This window comes from Micropterus salmoides, unplaced genomic scaffold (genome assembly GCF_014851395.1).
Source record: "Micropterus salmoides isolate LMB-PRFRI ecotype aquatic unplaced genomic scaffold, ASM1485139v1 Ms_hic_scaffold_1, whole genome shotgun sequence".
Classification (NCBI taxonomy): Eukaryota; Metazoa; Chordata; class Actinopteri; order Centrarchiformes; family Centrarchidae; genus Micropterus; species Micropterus salmoides.
The window spans coordinates 26830262-26851687 of record NW_024040040.1 but is presented as its reverse complement, the minus strand read 5'-3'; the positions used below and the strand labels follow the sequence as shown (position 1 = coordinate 26851687).

Genomic DNA, 21426 nt, shown 5'->3' with positions numbered 1-21426 from the left:
CTAATGACACGCACGAATCCTTCTTGAGTTTGAATTTACCAGAGAGTGAAGTTCAAAGACAAAAATGACCATGTTCTGTGTTTTCACCGAAGAAGTACAGGGTTGTCTGAGGCTGCTCATGCATATGTGCAATCAGTTGATATTGATACCGAACATCCTGACAACCAAAGTGTAACTTCTGATGGGATTGACCCTGAAGACAGTGCATCTAACATTTCATTTGTAAAGGAGAACAGCCCCAGATTACACTCTCAAGTATCAAGAGTATCTTCAACCTCATCTGCAAGGATAAAAGCAGAAGCTGATAAAGCAGCACTTATGGAACACATGGCTGCATTAAAAACACTTGTTAGAAGCAAAAGAGGAAAAGGAACAGTTGGCTCTGGAAACCGATCTGGCTGCAGCCAATGCTAAACTTCATGTGCTGGAAATGAATTTAAAGTGTGGTTCTAAAGGATCTGACGGAATGAACTCCTATTATTAAAGGAACAGGCAAAGAACAGGCCGCCTGAATCCTTACGCTGATCATTTAATTCCAGAACACAGCGACATAAAAAATATTCACAGTGAACCTCACCCTGAGTCCCAGGCTCTGATTGTCAGACCTAAAAAAGTGGAAATAAAACAAACAGACACCAGACCTACAACAAGTGACACCCAAGCACAAAGGACACAAATGGTTCATGATGCTCCACAAATGGGACGGGAATCCTATCTTAACCCAGCATGCAACAATAACACCCGGAATGATATTGTGAGCATTATGCAGCGACAGAGTTGGTTCAGCAAAATTTAGCATCTGCTCTGCCAATGAGAAATATCCCTGTGTTTGATGGTGACCCTCTTCAGTTTCAAACCTTTATTAGAGCTTTTGAAAACTGCGTAGAAGAAAAAATCAATGAGTGACTGCTTGAACTTCTTGGAGCAGTACACCAGGGGTCAGCCAAGAGACCTGGTGAAAAGTTGTCATCACCTGCCTCCTCAGCAGGGATACCAAAGAGCCAAATCCCTTCTTGCAGAACATTTTAGCAATGAGCACAAAATCGCCTCTGCTTACATGGACAAAATTCTTACCTGGCCCCTCATTAAGCCAGAGGATATGAAAGCAACTACAATCATTTTCTCTGTTTCTTCGAGTTTGCTCCAATTTCACACAGCAAATCATGTATATGAAGGAGTTGGACATGCCAACCAACCTCAGAAGCATTGTGATGAAACTGCCTTATAAACTAAGGGAAAAACGGAGAAATGTTGCATGTGATCTGCAGGAGCAAAGTGGAGGCAGGGCTGTGTTCACTGACCTTGTGACCTTTTGTTGAAAAACACGTCAAAATTGTCTGACCCACTTTTTGGTAATATACAGGATTGTCAACCTACCAGCTACATTAAAGCCTCCAACACTGGTCATGCAAAGCAGAGGAGAAATGGAAGCACTTTTGCAACCAGTGTCAGTTCAGTAAAAGAAGGAAATAAAATCTACATTGACGATAAAATCAAGTCCTCTTCTGCCCAAAGTAATCTCAAATGCTGTTTATTCTGCCAACAAAACAATCACTCACTGGATAAATGCTCACGGTTTAAGTTGAAGATGCACCAGGACAAGATAAATTTCATAAAGGAAAATGGAATTTGTTTTGGTTGCTTAAAAGTTGGTCACACAAGCAAAGACTGTAGGAGTCGTTTGTAGTGTGTGTCACCAGAAGCACCAATCAGTCCTTCACATTGAGCGAAAGGGTACATCTTTCGAAGAAGCACAGGAGTCTGTGAGCTTTCCACTGAGTGTGTCACCTGGACAACAGACCTGTGGTCATACAGGGGCCGGTGACGAGGATGATGCTGTCGTCTCAATCGTTGCAGTTGAGGTTAAAAGCCAGATGAGTAATATAGTTGTGCAGACCTACGCATTTTTGGATCCTGGGAGTTCAGCTACCTTCTGCACTGTTGATTTGGCAAGGAGACTTGGCCTAAGAGGAAAACCAGCAAACATTCAATTGAGAACAATGGGTCAAAAGAAAATCGTGGACTGAGAGCAGAGGAATTTCTCACACACAAGAAATGGATTAAAGGTCCAGAGTTCCTCTCTTTGTCAGAGAAGGAGTGGCCAACCACTGACGTGGATCTAGCTGTGATTTCAGCTGAGGACAGCCCACAGCCCACAGACCATCTCATTAATTATTTCTCATCTTGGAGGAAGCTTAGAACATCTGTAGCCTGGTTCCTGAAGCTTAAAAGAGTTATTTTGCTCCTGAACCAGAAGAAAAAAGAGCTTAAATCCACTGAGAATGACAAGAGACACAGGAATTAAAGGGTTTGTTGAACAGAGACTTCAGAGCTTCAAAGCCACACTTAACTTCAGACAATTTTGATGAAGCAGAAAAGGCAATATTTCAGAAGGTTTGAGAGTGAAATCGCCATCCTGAAGAGTGGCTTGGATAATGTCCCCAAGGATAGTCCATTGTACAAGCTGGATTCTATATTGAAAGGTGACATTCTCATTCGGGGGTCGCTTACACAAGTCTGCGTTACCATCAGAAACTAAACATCCTGTTATCCTTTCCAAAGATCTGTATGTTTCCCAGCTTATTTTACGTCACATCCATCAACAACTAGGACACGCTGGTAGAAACTACATGTTGAACAGACTTCAACAAAAATATTGGATAATCAATGCCAACTCTGCTGGAAGGAAAACAATTGCAGAATGTACAGCACGTAGACGCTATAGAGGAAAACTTGGAGAGCAGAAGATGGCAGACTTACCTGAAGAGAGGGTTATGCCAGACAAGGCTCCATTCACAGATGTGGTAGTTGATTACTTTGGCCCCATAGAAGTTAAAAGAGGAAGAAGCTTTCTTAAAAGGTATGGAGTGCTTTTCACCTGTTCGACCAGTCGGGCAATACACCTGGAAGTGGCACACTCTCTAGATACGGACTCCTGCATTAATGCTTTGCGGAGATTCATTTGTAGAAGAGGTCTGGTGTCCAGCCTAAGGTCTGACAATGGCACCAATTTCATTGGAGCAAACAAAGAGTTAAAGCAAAGTCTTGCCGCTTTGAATAATGCAAAAATCCAGGGTGCCTTGGTTCAAGATGGGATTAAGTGGAGCTTTAATACACGCACAGCCTCATATCAAGGCAGCGTTTGGGAGCGTTTGATCCGCTCAGTAAGAAGTATACTCACCTCGGTTCTTGGACAGCAGGTATTGGATGATAAAGGCCTGCAGACGCTGTTTTGTGAGGTAGAGGCAATACTAAACGACAGACCCATTACAAAGGTCTTCGATGACCCTAATGACCTTGAGGCCCTCGCACCAAACCATATTCTTCTGCTAAAAGGGAAAACCCGTCTTTCCACCAGGACTCTTTGCACAGAGTGACCTGTATATCCGAAGAAGATGGAAGCTGTCAGAAGCTTTTTTGGAAAAGATGGACGTTTGAATACTTACTTCTAATGCAGGAACGACAAAAATGGGCTATACCAAGAAGAAGCTTCTCTCCTGGTGATATCGTAATCATTGCTGTTGCCACGGCTCCAAGAGGATCCTGGATGATGGGCCGAGTTCTGAGTACTAAGTCAGACTCCAAAGGATTGGTCCTGTTTGCTCCTGGAGGCCACAGTGTAGGATCATGGACATATATTCTCTCTTTTCCTCCTCCTATTCTATTTTCCTTCTGTTTATTTCTATTTAGACAGCCACAGGAAGAAGACCAGAAGACTTTATGTATTATAGTTAGGGCATAGTCAGAGAATAGCTCCCTTTCAGAAAGAAAAGTAATTGTGGGTTTACACATTTCACAATTAGGGGCCGGAGTGTTGGAGCTTTTCCCTTGTTTTTAATTTAATAATTAAATTAATTTATTTTGTTGTTGTTTCGCCTTAAATAATAAGAATGATTTGAGTATTTTTTGGGGACTTTTGTTCTGAAGGTATTGGGCATCTTTTTTGCATGTGAATCTACATATAGGGGTAATCACATGTAGGACAGGCAGGCACCGGGAAGGGTTCATGGTTTTTTACCAGGGCAAGAGAGGCTGCAGACGCCATTTGTTTGTATGCTTGCTGAAATGGAAATAAAGCGCATAAACGCGATGCTTGCCTGGACATTGGACTTATTTTTTCCCTGTGTAAGATTCGTTCCTTAGGTGCCTCAGTGGCCATTTGAGTTTGTTTTACTTTATTTGATTTCTTGTTTGATTTTAAATTGAGGACATATTGCCACTACACTAGCTATTAGCCAAGCCAGCACATGTGCTTCTTTAAAACCAAAACACAGCTGCGGTGGATGAGACAGAGCAGATTAAAATATTGCTTTGTGTACCTTCCCGTTTGTTGTACTGATGCAGTAACAGCCTTTTACCAGTACTGATGGTTATGCTGCACTTACTTAAAGTAATGAGTGTAATTATGGTCAATTTGTGTAACCTACACTGATCAGCTCCGCTAGCTCCACTCGGTGTATATGTGGAGCTCTGCTGAGGGGAGGGGCTGCAGAGTGATGGCTTGCTCATTGGCTACTTCCGCACAATAGTCAATGCTGATAGGCTATTACTTGTGACTGGTAACCAGTCAGCCAGTACTGTGGGCGGGACATTGTTTTGAGGGCTTGAGCAGACCCTGAGAGGCGGCATTTTTAATTAATTATATCTATCTGTTTATGAAATGACCAATGCAAATTATTGGAAAAATGCTTGTCGCTCCCTCTGCCAGAATGCCTGTGCCTCCCTTCCTACCCGCTCGCCTCATTGAAAATGAATTACAAGGTGCGTAAATCGCTTCCTGTGTGAAAAGGCTGTAATGCTGCAATGTTTTGTGTCAAAATTTGACCCAGGTCAACTTTTTGGGCCTGATGACCCTGCATTTACAACCCAGCTGAGCCAATGCAGTCGTTCCAATTCAAATTAATGAGAGGATAGCGTTTTTTCATGCAGTGCTGATGTCTGTCTGACCATGGCCTTATTTTTTAACTCAACTACTGATCACATTCACAAAACAACACTTCAGTATCGTGTGTATTGTGCAGAAAATATACCCCAATGGTACTAATAACAAGTATCGTATTGTATATTTTGAGTCATGTAGCGGCTGCAGCCAGAGCTTTAGGCTTTTCTGAACATACCATTGTTATGCTAAACAGTAACATTTGTTGTTGTGAAACAATCCTGCCTGTCACTTTGCGTCTGCTTTGTTCTTCCCTCCACCATTGATCCCTTCATCCATGACTGTAGCAGTCGCTAAGAGCAGAGAGAACAAGCAGGCTCAGTCATAATCCTCCCTATTGGATTACAGTCTTTAGAACTGTTTGTTCTGTTAGGAACTGACTGAAAATATATATTTTGTGAGAGCATATACTGTGTGTTTATTATATATTTGGTAGTGTTTCTGGTGGGTTGACAATACAAAATGGTCAAGCAACGTATGTGTTAGTGTTAGTTCATTTATGTCCAGTTCATTTTCTTACTGTTGCTACTCCTTGCATGTAGTATAGTTTACAATAATAATGACAGATTTACCATCATGGTGGTGGCGCAATGGAAGAGACACATGCCTTTGGTGTGAGAGATCTGGGTTTAATTCCCCACTGTGACCCATCCACCGTTGTGTCCCTGAGCAAGACACTTAACCCCTAGTTGCTCCAGAGGTGTGCGACCTCTGACATATTTAGCAATTGTAAGTCGCTTTGGATAAAAGCATCAGCTAAATGTAATGTAAAATTTCTTAGCAATTTTTGTCCTTAATTTCAGACAGAGGTAGACATAAACAGCTTGTAGCTGCAGATTGCGTAAGATGTAGCTAGCTAGTTTGACTCATTTTGGATTTGTCAGTTTGATCCCAACCAAAATTGCAGTTGTGTAACCTCCCGGACCACCTTACGGACCAAACAGACAAATTTTGGTCCGATGAAAAGAGATAGTCTCGGTCCGGATCAAATTGCCGCTATGTATATAAATCGGTATTGGTGTGTAGATGTTGGCGGGGTGGGAGAGTTATCAAGCACGTAAAGTTTGGTTCAGATGTGAGCATGTACACTGAAGTTACAACAACTTCCTGTGTCACGGTGAAGAGTTGATCTTTGACGCCACGCCACGGACACGCCCATTGACGAAAACTCACAGCACAACTTTTCATCTTCAATGCCTTTAGAAGGCACAGCAGAAATTTGAAGTCAGTCGGACTAAATCCCTAGGAGGAGTTCGTTAAAGTACGGAGTGTGTAAATCATCCAAAATTTGACGTAAAATTCAAAATGGCCGACTTCCTGTCGGGTTTAGGGCATCGCTCCAAGAGGCTTTTTGGTACGTCTGGACATGATACACGTAACACAGAAAATTCGTACATGTAGGTCAAACGTGCGGCAGGGGCTGCTTCGTCAAAGGTCACTTCCTGTTGCCAGCAGGTGGCGCTATGACTGTGGGTAAATGTCAGCATGTACATTTGTTCAGGGCGGGACTCTCATCCTACATGTACAGTTTGGTGCAGATGTGAGCATGTACACTGAAGTTACAACAACTTCCTGTTTCATGGCGAATCATCAACGCCACAGACACGCCCATTGACGAAAACTCGCAAATAGCACAACTTTTCATCGTCAGTGCCTTTAGAAGGCACAGCAGAAATTTGAAGTTGATCCGACGAAGTGTGTAAATCATCCAAAAATGGCCGTAAAATTCAAAATGGCCGACTTCCTGTTGAGTTTAGGGTATGGGTTCTTGAGGCTTTTTTTGTGTGTTATGATACATATCCCCAGAAAATTTCATGCATGTAGGTTGAACGTGAACGAGGGGCTAATTTTTTCCAATTTTCTAGGTGGCGCTAGAGAGTTATTTTGCCATGCCCACGCGCGAAACCCATAAAATACGAAATTCTTCACCAGTTCTGACATGTGTGCAAAGTTTGGTGAGTTTTCAAGTATGTTTAGGCCCCCAAAATGGAGCTTACTTTGCAGAAGAAAAAAAAAAAAAAAAAAAAAAAAAAAATCTTTACAAATTCAATAGGGACCTCGCACGGTCGTGCTCGGGCCCTAATAAAAACTGCGTTAACGCGCGATAAAATAAAATAATTTTGTGATAATTATTATTGTTTTATTGCCCAGCCCTAATTTGAACTAGCCTCGACTGTAGTTGATGCTGCAGGTAGTAATGCCATAATAATAACAACAATATAGTGACAAAGATATGCATCTGTTTATTCCTCATTCATTCTTTCATGTCAAAGCTCCTCGCTGAACTGTTGACAAACCAGTGAATGTCAAGTTTAGGTAGACGCAGCCCACATAGATGGGTCCTTGAGTCCAACAAATAGCCTAGCTCCTGCATGTAGTGAGAGAGCCTCACTGAGAGCTGTAGCTGCTTTGATTCAGGAAGTTCCAGCTCTTATCATACAGTTCACACTTTAGGCTAAATAGAGACAAGAGATAATAGAGAAATAATTAACTAAATATCCACCTGGTCTGACCTTTGCTGCTAAATCTGTAAATGGTAAATGGAGCCTTGTGGAAAGTAACCTAATTAACGTAGTGTGTTTCCTGAAATGAATCCTAACGATGAAGTCTAGGTCATAACCATAGACTGTATATAAAAAGGTCATAACCTATTGACTGATATCTGAGAAATGATTAGGCTTTCTACTACTGACTGTTGGTGACAGACAGAATACACCTTCAGGTGTTTTGTGACCTCTGAAATTAGGTAAATGTGGACCTGCAGCTCATGGGTTCACACAAACTTTATGTTGAAAAACAGTCTTTGTTGCTCTTCAGAGGAAGTCATTAGTAGCAGTTTGGTGCCATCTGTGGAGGGCAGAAGTGTAATCTGTGCAGGTGACATTAGCAGTCAGTTAACAGTCTGGCATCTCCATTTGGGAATCTGTCTAGCTCCTGCTGCTCCACAGAGGCCCTTTTAACACGTTGCAGTAGGAAAAGCACAGGTGTAAATAATTAAATGAATGATGGCTGAATTCCATTTAACTGCTTCTGTTTCAGGCATCTTCCATCGGCGATGGCTGACAGATGGTCGATGGTTGAGCTGGCATCGTGATTGTCCATCCCGATGTTTCAATGTAGACATCGTCCGATGGAAATTTTGTAGACATTGCCCAACCCTTATTAGTAACACCTGTGTTTTTACTACTGTGACAAGTAAACATGTCTGCAGTGAAGAACTACTGTAGAGGTTTTCATTAGGAGTTTGTTCTGTCAGTCAACTTATCAATTTATTTGCTTAAAATCTGATATATATATTCATTTTAGCCATGAAAAATGTTACTGGGTAATTGTAATGTATGGATAAAGTTACTACTTGTGCTGAAACAATGAGTACAGTAATTGGTCCAACAGAAAATTAATCAAGAAACAATTTTGACCATTGATTACTAATTAAATCATTCGTCAAACACAAATGCCAAACATTTTCTTGCACAAGCTTCTCAGATGTGAGTATTTGTGAGAAAACTGAATAACTTGGAGTTGTCAGACAAAAGAAGCATCCTGTAAATCTTTCACAATGTCTTGATGATGAAAATAATTAGTTGCAGCCCTAGTTAAAGGTGCCCTGTGAATGTTTTCTTTTATACAAAGAAAAGTTATGTTCACAATCAGTTTAACTCTGTAAAACTCACCGTGTGTATCCTTCAGGCCTTGCACTCTTTCTGGTATCTACCTGTTAAAGAAAAATGCAGGAACAAAATGTTCCCCATTTACACGTGTCTGTTGATAAATCCAGATAAGGTTTAAGAACACTTAACACTATATTGCTAGTTTTGGGACGCCTGCCTTTACATGCACATGAAGGTTAATGACATCCCATTCTTAATCTTAGGGTTTAATATGGAGTTGGCCACCCTTTGCAGCTATGACAGCTTCAAGTCTTCTGGGAAGGCTGTCCACAAGGTTTAGGAGTGTGTTCACAGGAGTTTTTGACCATTCTTTTAAAAGCGCATTTGTGAGGTCAGACACAGATGCTGGACGAGAAGGTCTGCCTCGCAGTCTCCGCTCTACAGGTGCCGGTCATATAATTAGAATATTATCAAAAAGTTGATTTATTTCAGTAATTCCATTCAAAAAATGAAACTTGTATAATTTATACATTCATTCCACACAGACTGATATATTTCAAGTGTTCATTCCTTTTAATTTTGATGATTATAACTGACAACTAATGAAAACCCCAAAATCAGTATCTCAGAAAATTAGAGTATTGTGAAAAGGTTCAATATTGAAGACACCTGGTGCCACATTCTAATCAGCTAATTAACTCAGAACACCTGTAAAGGCCTTTAAATGGTCTCTCAGTCTAGTTCTGTAGGCTACACAATCATGGGGAAGACTGCTGACTTGACAGCTGTCCAAAAGGCGACCATTGACACCTTGCACAAGGAGGGCAAGACACAAAAGGTCATTGCTAAAGAGGCTGGCTGTTCACAGAGCTCTGTGTCCAAGCACATTAATAGAGAGGCGAAGGGAAGGAAAAGATGTGGTAGAAAAAAGTGTACAAGCAATAGGGATAACCGCACCCTGGAGAGGATTGTGAAACAAAACCCATTCAAAAATGTGGGGGAGATTCACAAAGATTGGACTGTAGCTGGAGTCAGTGCTTCAAGAACCACCACGCACAGACGGCCACAGCAATACGTGGGTTTCAGCTGTCGCAGTCCTTGTGTCAAGCCACTCTTGAACAAGACACAGCGTCAGAAGCGTCTCGCCTGGGCTAAAGACAAAAAGGACTGGACTGCTGCTGAGTGGTCCAAAGTTATGTTCTCTGATGAAAGTAAATTTTGCATTTCCTTTGGAAATCAAGGTCCCAGAGTCTGGAGAAAGAGAGGAGAGGCACAGAATCCACGTTGCTTGAAGTCCAGTGTAAAGTTTCCACTGTCAGTGATGGTTCGGGGTGCCATGTCATCTGCTGGTGTTGGTCCACTGTGTTTTTTGAGGTCCAAGGTCAACGCAGCCGTCTACCAGGAAGTTTTAGAGCACTTCATTCTTCCTGCTGCTGACCAACTTTATCGAGATGCAGATTTCATTTTCCAACAGGACTTGGCACCTGCACACAGTGCCAAAGCTACCAGTACCTGGTTTAAGGACCATGGTATCCCTGTTCTTAATTGGCCAGCAAACTCGCCTGACCTTAACCCTATAGAAAATCTATGGGGTATTGTGAAGAGGAAGATGCGATACGCCAGACCCAACAATGCAGAAGAGCTGAAGTCCACTATCAGAGCAACCTGGGCTCTCATAACACCTGAGCAGTGCCACAGACTGATCGACTCCATGCCACGCCGCATTGCTGCAGTAATTCAGGCAAAAGGGGCCCCAACTAAGTATTGAGTGCTGAACATGTTCATACTTTTCATGTTCATACTTTTCATTTGGCCAACATTTCTAAAAATCCTTTTTTTTTGTATTGGTCTAAGTAATATTCTAATTTTCGGAGACACTGAATTTGGGATTTTCATTAGTTGTCAGTCTTAATCATCACAATTAAATGAAATAAACATTTGAAATATATTGGTCTGTGTGTAATGAAGTTTCACTTTTTGAATGGAATTACTGAAATAAATCAACTTTTTGATGATAATCTAATTATATGACCAGCACCTGTAATTAATCCCAAAGGTGTTCTAGTGTGCAGTCATGTTGGAATAGGAAGGGGCCATCCCCAAACTGTTTCCGCAAAGTTGGGAGCATGAAATTGTACAAAATGTCTTGGTGTGCTGAAGCATAAAAAAGTTCCTTTCACTGTAACTAAGGGGCCAAGCCCAACCCCTAAAAAACAGCCCCACACCATAATCACCACCTCCACCGAAATTTATACTTGGCACAATGCAGTCAGCAGGGCTCTACGCTAACCTTTTTCCCAAGGAGCACATGTGCTCCTAAATTAAAAAATTTAGGACGCGGGGGGTGGGGATTATTGTAGGTTGTAGTTACTCGCACATTGTGCTCGTAAATAATTTTTCCGGTTCGCACGTATCGATTTTTAGGGGCATATACGAGCAAAATGGTCGCACTGTAGAGCCCTGGTCAGGCAAGTACCGTTCTCCTGGCAACCACCAAACCCAGACCCGTCCCATTGGATTGCCAGACAGAGAAGCGTGATTTGTCGCTCCAGAGAAAACGTCTTCACCGCTCTAGTGTCCTGTGGCGGCGTGCTTTACATCACTGCATCTGACGCTTTGCATTGCTCTTGGTGATTTAAGGCTTGGATGCAGCTGCTCGGCCATGGAAACCCATTCCATGAAGCTCTCTACGCACTGTTCTTGAGCTAATCCGAAGGCCACACGACTTTTGGATGTCTGGAGCTACTGACTGCAGAAAGTGGGCGACTTCTGCGCACTGTGTGCCTCAGCATGCACTGATCCCGCTTTCTGATTTTATGTGGCCTACCAATTCATGGCTTCCATTTTGTTATAATACCACTATACCACGCAACCTATCACAGTACCACGTTTGAATTCACTGAGCTCCTGAGAGTGACCCATTCTTCCATAAATGTTTGTAGAAGCAGTCTGCATGCCTAGGTGCTTGATTTTATACACGTGTGGCCATGAAAGTGATTGGAACATCTGAATTCAATGATTCGGAGGGGCGTCCTAAAACCTTTGGCAATATAGTGTACATGCTTCTCTGTTGGCCAGATCACAAATATGATGTTAGCTCCCTCTCTCCTCTGTCAGGTGAGTGCACTATTCCAGCGGAAGGTCCAGAATAAGATCAAAGATCTCCTCCAGCAGATGGAGGAGGGCCTGAAGACTGCCGACCCCCATGACTTCTCCACTTACACCGGCTGGACAGGTCTGTCTCCAGCGCTAGTAAACTGTAAAGACTTGCCAGTTCCATGTGTCAGGTTTAGCCTGTGACTCCCCAATGTACTATTTTTACTGCAGGTATTGCCTTGCTGTACCTCCAGCTGCACCGGGTGACCCATGACGCCTCCCACCTGCAGAGGGCATTGGACTATGTGAAGAGGACCATGAGGATCCTGAATGGCCGCAAAGTGACATTCCTCTGTGGTGACGCGGGGCCGTTGGCAGTAGGTGCGGTGGTCCACCACAAACTGAACAACACTGCTGACAGCCAAGACTGTGTGTCCAGGTAAGTGGCTGGGACTGTGGATGTTGGTATGGATTCTTCAGCATGAAAGGTAACTTTCAGGTGCCTTAACAGTCTTTCAGACACAACACGACAATAGCAGAAACCCATTATCTCAATTTATCTCCAAGGTAATAAGAAAAAGCATAGTTCTGATGGCTTTTCACTGATTGAAGCAAAGTGGTCAATGCAGCACAATGCGCCACTCGGCGAGCTTGTACTTTGAACTTTGGATGAAGGCAGCTCAAAACCTGTAGTATCTGAAAGGGCCTTAAAGTGGTGGTTGACGGTATCTAGCTACTGAGTGGCCAGCCCACCCATCCTTTAGATTTTTCTTTCAGGTGAGTAAAAGTCACAAAGCACTTGACATCTCATTAGTATAGTGTAGCCTTACTACATGTCTTTTATAAATAGAAATTTATATGAAAGTGTGTGCTAGATCAGTGGTTCTCAAAGTGGGTCAGGGGTCCTTGATGGGGTTCTAGGGGTCCCCAGCAAAAAGGGGAATAATTTATTTTTGTTAATTCCATCCATGAGTAACACAATGTGAATATGACAACTTGGGTCATGAGGTTCATCCACTTTCTGTAATAAAAAATCTAAAAGCTGAAATCCTATTAGATGGGGAACACTGGGACAAAATCTTATCAAATGGTCCATGGTCTAATTTGTGTCAGTTTAGGGGTCCCTGATGTGAAAAAGTTTGAGAACCACTGTGCTAGATAATATACATAGAAGAAATAAAATTATAAATTCCAAAACACTTCACTTGACGGGAGGAGGTGCCCAAGTGAAGTCTCTGTCGGAAACACAGTTATGATCTTTTGAACCGTATTACTGTCTTTAATGGTGACCTCAACCCTATCCATGAATTCATCCATCTAAAAACAAGTACCTTAAATTAAGTAACCTTAATTGCCATTAAAATGTCTTAAATCAATCTTTTAAAAGTGGGAAATAGGATTTTAAGGATCGTAAAAACTCGTGTAAAAGGTCAAAATGATTGGTAAAAAATTTTTTTTTAAAATCATTTACGGAATGCCTGTTAAATTAACGTTATGCAAATCAGGATACCAGGACCAACTACACTCACATTTTGTTTGCTCAGAGCAGACGCTCCCAGTCTGCCAACAAACTCCAGGTGTAACTAAGTGATGTTGGTTCATGTTTTTTTTCTCTAGATGTGGTTATTGTGAAATTGGTCTTTAGGGACTCTGCCTATCAGTGTTGCTTGAACTAACACCAGAGCCTGTGTGTCTGTCAGGCTGCTCCAGCTGCAGCGGTCGGTGCTGACTCCTGACTCTGAGATGCCGGATGAGCTGCTGTATGGCCGAGCCGGCTACCTTTATGCTCTGCTCTACATTAACAAAGAGATACGAGCTGACACGGTGGATGAGAGCACCATTACAAAGGTGACACACACACACACACACACACACACACACACACACACACACACACACACACACACACACACACACACACACACGCATTTTTTTTTCAAATGTATCACTTATTTGCTCAGTGCAAACGCACATTTACAAGTCTGATTAAGCACACAGATTCTGAATACGCATTTGCAGATTCCTGCTCACATTCACAAATCTCAGTACACATTTAGAGATTTTTTCACACATTGACAAATCTGATCACACAGACACAGATTGAGATACAGTTACACACACATCGTTCAATAATGGCACCATAACAGGCTGTGGTGTATTGAAAGTAACCCAAGCTTATTTTAATAGCTGTAGGCAGCTATTGTTAACCATTATGCTGGGGGTTGATTGTAGTGACCAGACATGTGCCCCCATATACCAACATTGAGTTTATTTTGGAAACCAATTTTTATTTAGTTTTATGTATGTATGAATGGATGTTAGTTAAACAGTACATAAACGTGCCCTGAGAGCCTCTCTTATGATTTGTTAATTGAACTGAATAGTTTGTCACATTTGAGTTATTTGATTGTTGCAACAAAAAGTCAAGACTGTTAATTTTATAATAATAATAGACAAACTATGTAATGGAGCCTCTAAATTTCCTCAGACATCTCTAATTTGATATTTTGTGTGGGCAGTTTTTTTTTTAATGGCACCAAAATGATTTTTCTAGTTCTCAGTGTTTTAAAGTTACACCTTGTCAGATCCTTTCCAATCTGATAAATAATGTTGAGGATACTTTATATAATATATTGGCCTGGCGGCTCTAATGTTCATACATGCATAGAATGTGTGTCACCTTTGCCTCTGCCCTCTTTCTACAGCAGAGCAGGTGAAACTGTGCTTGGAAAGAATCTTCAGATGATAGACACATTATTTATGTATATGGCTGCTGTAATAGCCATCTGTTAGACATCGAGCTGTGGTAAAAGTGGACACGCACACACTCATTGCAGAAACTGCGGGACCAGCTGTCCCCTTTGGTAAAGTGCCTGGCTAAAACCAATGCACTGTACACACACTAAGACACTGTGACAGAAGGGCTGAGAGAGTAGGCAGCAGCAGTGGGCTCACAGACGCAGACGTGTTGGATAGATGTATTATTATAACTAATGAAGGAATAAACATGTGAATCTTTAAAGCTCCAGTTTACTGCAGCACTACACTGCTCTTCATCTCACCATCATTTGTACTCGTATACCCGTCACCACCACACTGCCCAGAAATACTGCTCGCTTTACCAAACCGTGACTCTGCTTCAGGGAGCAGTTTAGAGTGGGGCTGAACGATATATCATTTCAGCATCAGCATGGCAATGTGCACATGTTCAGTAGTGACATTGCAGGACACACAATGTCAAGCAAATGAACTCCAACATGTCAAGCTGCAACTTTTTTGCTGCTTGATACCAAACGAAATCTCACCCTTTCACCAGAGCACATAGCGAACTGATGGCTGTGTATCCCCTGCCTGTAAACATGCACGCCACGCGGCTATGGTCACACTGTTACCTTGATGCTAGAGGCGTTCAGTTACGCCAAGCAGCTTTTGAGTGTGTGTATGTTATCAGCTGCACCTTGCCCCGTGCTGGTAAAAAGTTACAACGTTACTGTCACGGGGCTGCTCCCTGCCCCATGTGAGACACGCTTCCTACACACAACACACACAAAACTTGCAGTATCCAGATCTCTCTGTACTTACAGGCGAGAGGCCTGTTTATCTGCCACCACACAGCTTAAGCAGACATTTGGGCAATGTTAGAAATAGCAGATTACATGCGAACACAACTGCGACATACATGTGCAAGTTTATTAAGAAAAGTATTTTCTCCACTTGTACTTGTTGCTCTGTTGCATATAAGCTGATCCTGAGGGGCAGTAGTAGTAGGAGGGGGTTTGTACCCAAACGATGAACGTTATGATTGTTAATTGTATGCTGCTACTCTTGGAGGTGATTGTGTGTGTGTGTCTGTGTGTGTGTGTGTGCGTGCGTGCGTGCGTGTTTAGAATATAACATAGTTTTGTGCTTGGGTTGGTTATAAGCATTAGTTTGTCTTCTTTGACTGACAGCTTGCAGCATAAAGTGCTGAAGGGAACATTTCAGCAGAGGGTTATGGTTTTTCGATGTTTGTGTTTTTCCACCAGCAAATTGTGTATTGTTTCATTTGCAGTCAGAAACAGTCTCTTCACTTTGTGCCAGCTCAGAAGTGTGTGTGTGTGTGTGTGTGTGTGTGTGTGTGTGTGTGTGTGCGTGTGTGTGCGTGTGTGTTTTTCAGCAATTGCAAATCTAACTATCAGGCTGCATTCCTATGGGAGATTATTATGTTGGCATGCCTGCTGGGTTTGGTTGAGTGAGAAACAAAGATCAAACCTTCCATTGCTGAAATTAACAAGATAAGTAGTCTAAAACCCTGGTACATTAGCAGTCCATGATTATTAAAACTATTCTCAGATGCTCACCAGTGGGCTAAAAAGGTAGAGAACACATTAGGGCTGAAACGATTCATCGATTAATGCTTCGTTTAATCCATGTAAATTTACAGCACAGTGTTTCGCAGGGACATTTTTTACTGTCGCACATTGCACTTACACTGTGAACAGCGCCATAATACGTCATTTATGGCACTGTTTGTAAAGTGGAGGAAGAGAGAGAAAATAGCGAGGGAAAAAGAAGAAAGTGTCCAAAGTATGGGATTATTTCAAGCTAAATTCAAAAACAACTCTGTAATGTTACCGTCCGTCCAAATTACCCTCCTTTTAAAATTCTGTGAAAAATTTAATTTTACAGCAACACTTTTAATGACAAAAAGGCTGGAGCATGTAGGCCTGTACTCCTTGTATTGAAAATAATCTCTGGCTCCACACTCCAGTCCAGTTGGTGGCACCTCTCGGCTAGTTTGCCAACCGCCAATAAAAAAAAGAGAAAAGAAGAACAAGTTTGGGGGGAAAAAAACAAGCCTGATGGCGACGGGCTTATCAACGACGTTGTTCACTGGCGACGGAGTAGCCTATCCACACACGTAGCTGTCACACGACGGTCTCCTTTGGTAGGTTATCCGTGGCACTATGGCGGGTGGATAGTGCCAGAAATTTAAAAGGAGGGTAATCTAATGGATATAATATTTATCAAAGATATTAATCAACTTAATTTTGTAAGTTATGTCAGCTGAGAAGTTTACAGCAGAAACTTGAAAAACTCAATTGTGGGGTTTACTTAATTAAATATTACATTGAGTGTGTTTTTACATTTATTCATTAATAGACTATAGCTCTAACTTCAAAAATATAACTGGTAATATTTGTAATTTAATTGAGTAGCCTATAGGCCATGAAATTATGCTATATTGTTGTATTATTTGTATTGTGTATGTATTTTTTAACTGGCATGATGTTTACTTTTGGGTCTATTCTGTAGATTAAAATTGTGCTTTTATCATTTACTTTGTGTACCCAACTGTCATTTATAATATAAAAAATAGACCAACACCAAGCTACATGTTTTATTTACATCAATGTTTTCCTCATATTTGATGCTGCCATAAATGTTTTGTTTTTCAACAGTTAACCATTTTAAAAACACAGCTTGAGAGGCAGTTTAATTGAGTCACGGTGGCGCTGCAAATTCAAACATGAGAACCAATCAAAAGCATTGGTTGGGGAAAAGCAGAACAGCAACAAACTTTACTAAACAACTGTGGCTGGAAATGGCAAAGGAAGACAATGTGCACATGAAATACACGCAAAGCCACAAAATGAATATTATTCAACATATAGCCAAGCTTTTTAAAGAAAATATTCAGATGGCATCTTAAGCATTTTCATAAGAAATTGTGATTAAATTACATATTTTACCAGTCGGCCTAACTGTAACAGATAACACTTACATTTACGTTTGTCTACAGTTGAACATTAAATGGTGTTCTTGGTATAGAATCATGGGAGCTTTATATTTATATGAGCATTGACAATAAGCTATGCAGAGTGGGAAATTACGTTTGAATCATTCTATAATAGTATGCTGGTTTCTCTTAGCGTAGCATCCCGATGGAAAATGAAGAACTTCACTGAGGGTCTTAAGATTTTTAATTTGGTGTTTTGTACTTCAACAACAATGTAATTGCTAAAAAAAAAAAAAGTGCAGACATAAGGCAACATAGTATCTTAACTCCTTTAGGATTACATTGATTAGTAACACATTAGCATGATCAAAATAATCCAAATCATTATGCAGAAATATACATTTAAAATACATTGCCAATAAAATAACCACAGGCAAATGCCTATAACAAATAATAATAGAAACTGAATAAGCATGAAACAGCTCTAATACTTCAATGATTACTTTTATAAGTAACTGCAGGCCTAATACAACCATTTTCACATTGTGGGGAAGTGAAAGCATTATCTTCTTCAGTGGAATTTTATAGGACAGTGAATCCAAACAATAAAGTACAACACAGGCTATGAACTGTAGGCTACTCCAGAGTTCCCAGTCACCACAAGAATAAAAGCATTTCACACAGGCTGTACAAAGCATGACTTGAATTTACTCAATAAAGTTAAAATAGGAGTTACTCTGACAATGGTGTACTGGTGGCGACGTACCTAGTGACGACGTGAGTGTCACACGGTTGTAAGGCGACGTGCCTAGTTCAGATGTATTTAGTAGGCGTATATTTATACAGGAATTCGAACATACACCGCCGCCAAGTCGCCGCCGGTCTCCCATCTGCAGTCCCAATCACTCCCATTCAAAAATCCACACGGTCTGGCGGCGCCGGCAGGGTAGACTGCTCCTTCTCCTTCTCCTGGTAATCCTCGCTCTGACACTATCCACCAGCCATAGTCGGGAGCTGCAACTTTTACCGCCCCTCCAGCTCTCTCTGGAGCTCAGACAATCCCTGCTACCTGCGTGTGCTAATCCATCCTTCACCCAGATTCTTTGTCTTTATAACTGTTATTATAAAGATAACAGTTCAACAGCTGTTTCGTGTGCAGGAACGCTCATTTCCCGTTTGTTTTCTTGACAAAACGTGGTCTGAAGACCAGCGTCGTGTGACAGAGCCGCTGTCAGCTCCTGTAGTGTGTGTGTGTGTGTGTGTGTGTGTGTGTGTGTGTGTGTGTCTATCACCGATCAGTCACGTAGTGTGAACGCCAAAACTACTTCAAGACTGCCATCATATGACGGCAAGTTGTTTGAACGGCACATTGACGTTTTCCACAATACCGTATTGATATTCCAGCCTATCATATCGATACATTAATTTAAAAAAACAGTGCTTCTGCTGGTTAGCTTAATGCTGACATATTGAAATCTCTGTTAATGTGCTAACGGATATTAGCATCGACTAATATAATCTTAACATAAACTACACATTTTGCTTCACATGCTGAACATCCTGAACGACATACTGTGCAAATACTTAAAGAACATGTTTCCTGAGCTCTGTGTGAAATAAAAAAAGAGCTGCTAATTTCACTGTCTTGATCTGCTACTCTGCTGCTTCAGCACTCCACACTGACTAGCTAAAGCAACCCCAAAGGGTCAAACTCAAAATTCCCAGTTGCCTAAAAATACCTACCACTAGGTGGAGGAAGGGCAGCACAGTGCTGTGTCACTGTACAGTTATCACTATAATCTGATGTACATATTAGACTGAGGTGGTACATAGCAATTTGTATTTTCAGCAAAAAAATCAGTAAATTCAGTGATTTTGCATTTTTATGTGCCTTTTATAACATGGTCCATATAACTGGTCCACCAATAGGCAAGATATTGACCCCTTGAGACACAGCCACCCTCATTTGCATAATGAGCAGAAATGCATCAAAAAAATTGAGAGACAGAAATAAATACCGTTGGGGACAAAAATATTAAAACACACACATAAATAAATACATTAAAAAAAAGTAATTAATAAATAAAGTTAAAGATTATAACAGAAATAAATAAATAACGTAATTAATACAAAGATGAATAAAATGTCTCATTGTATAATTATAATTATTGCCTACATTTAATTATTTACTGAATTTTATGTGCATTTGATAGGATGTTAATTTATTAATTGAGCATTTATTTATTTCTGTATTTATTTCCCTTAATGTCAGGATCGGTCCTCCATAGCTTTCTGCCTTAATGTAAATATTCAAGCTAACAGTGTAGAGCAGTCTGCATTTAACTAGTCATTCTCATTGGTGTAGCCTGATGAAGGCAGATCAGATTATGCAAACACAAAAAAGACAAACTACTCTCATTTCATGTGGATGTTACTGATAAGGTTTCAACCACAGATGATCTTCCTCAGGTAAATTTGTGAACACACCTGTATTTAATAACCAATAAATTATGTAACATCACAGAATTATCTCCTAATTTGATTTGTTTGCCAAATCATAATTTAATATTGGGGACAACAAGAAAATAAATTGTAGTTTTAAACAATTTTTACTTATCGGAGTACTAACGGACTATAATATTAATGCAATATTTAGTAATCACACCTGATAGATACACAGTGGGAATATTGTCCTGGTGTAAATGTGGCAGGTTATCTAATCAGGAGATGATGACTTGTCATTTCATCACAAATAAATACAATTGTATGTTCACTTCTTTACCTTTACCTGCAAAGACCATCTGAAATAATTCTAGTCACATCCACATCAAATAAAAGACTTTGGGGAAAGGACCCATTGTTTATTATTTTTTATTTAAGTTTCTCACTACTCAAGTAAATGTTTTAGTAAATACTTTTGTACTCTTACTCAAGTAGTTATTTTGATGACTACTTTTCTTCTACTTAAGTACTTGTTTTTGCAAAGTAACAGTACTTTTACTTGAGTACAGTTTTTGGCTACTCTTGCCACCTCTGGCTATAAGATGTAACACGCCAGCAGGCTGCTTTCCAGGCTCCAAGAACTGCTTGTGTCAGCATATACTGACAGCACTGACAACTTAACATTGAAGTAACTCTGAGCCTCTCTGTCGTTCCTGTCCTCTGCTTTAGATTTTGTCTTGACACTGCATCCTACTCCAAATGCAAATTTTTAAGTTTAACACTTTGGTTAGTTAGTTCTTCTTGGTTCTGGTAGGCCAGTCATATCCAGAGCTCTTAACTTAGATTTGAGCTGTACAGACTTGTTGGTGCTGAATCCCACAGGCTTCGGTTTGTTTGCTGTGATTGACACTACAAACAGATTAATTAGTACTACATTATATTTCCTCCTTTCAAGAGAGACAGTTGCTTATTGATTTCGTCTTACAGTTGAATGTATATGAAACCAATGACGAGGAAGGTTTAATTTCTCTCCAGAAGATTAGCTTTTGTTGGGGGGAAAAAGAGAGGAGCATTTGAGACAAGTAGAGGCAGTGATGGCAGTATAGATGTATAGGAGTAAAGGGACGTGTAAATGAACAAGCTGGCTGTAAATCTGCTCTGGCATGACGGAGGCAGTGCTGCTGCTGCAGAACTGTTTCCATTTCTTTTTCACTCACTCTATCCATCACAGGGACAGCATAAACTGCTGACTCAGAACCTCCAGCACCTAGACACACACGCGCGCACACACACACACACACACACACACACACACACACACACACACACACACACACACACACACACACACACACACACTGTATATAATCTTTCAAATAAAGCTTTAAACCCACTCTGGGTCCAATCTGGGTCAAATCTGTACACAACAATCCATAAACCCTTTCACAACCAATTTACCATAGAACTGAATTAGGTGAGTTGTCTTCTAAATATTGCGTTTGTTTTCCTTCAATATTTGCATGATGAACATCTGTATATATTAGCGCTGGGCTACGATTTATAAATTTTTATTGCGACTACTCGCATCATGTTATGCGCAAAATTGAATAATGAATTCC

The 21426-nt window shown here is 40.9% G+C and overlaps 1 protein-coding gene across 1 annotated transcript in view; it reads left to right on the top strand.

Moving 5' to 3' along the window:
• Positions 1-21426, top strand: part of lancl2 (LanC lantibiotic synthetase component C-like 2 (bacterial)) — a 50011-nt gene that overhangs the window by 8432 nt on the left and 20153 nt on the right. The window contains exons 3-5 of the mRNA XM_038723196.1: positions 11668-11785; positions 11878-12085; positions 13347-13494. Of these exons, the coding sequence (XP_038579124.1) occupies positions 11668-11785; positions 11878-12085; positions 13347-13494 (474 nt within the window). The remainder of the gene's footprint in view (positions 1-11667; positions 11786-11877; positions 12086-13346; positions 13495-21426) is intronic.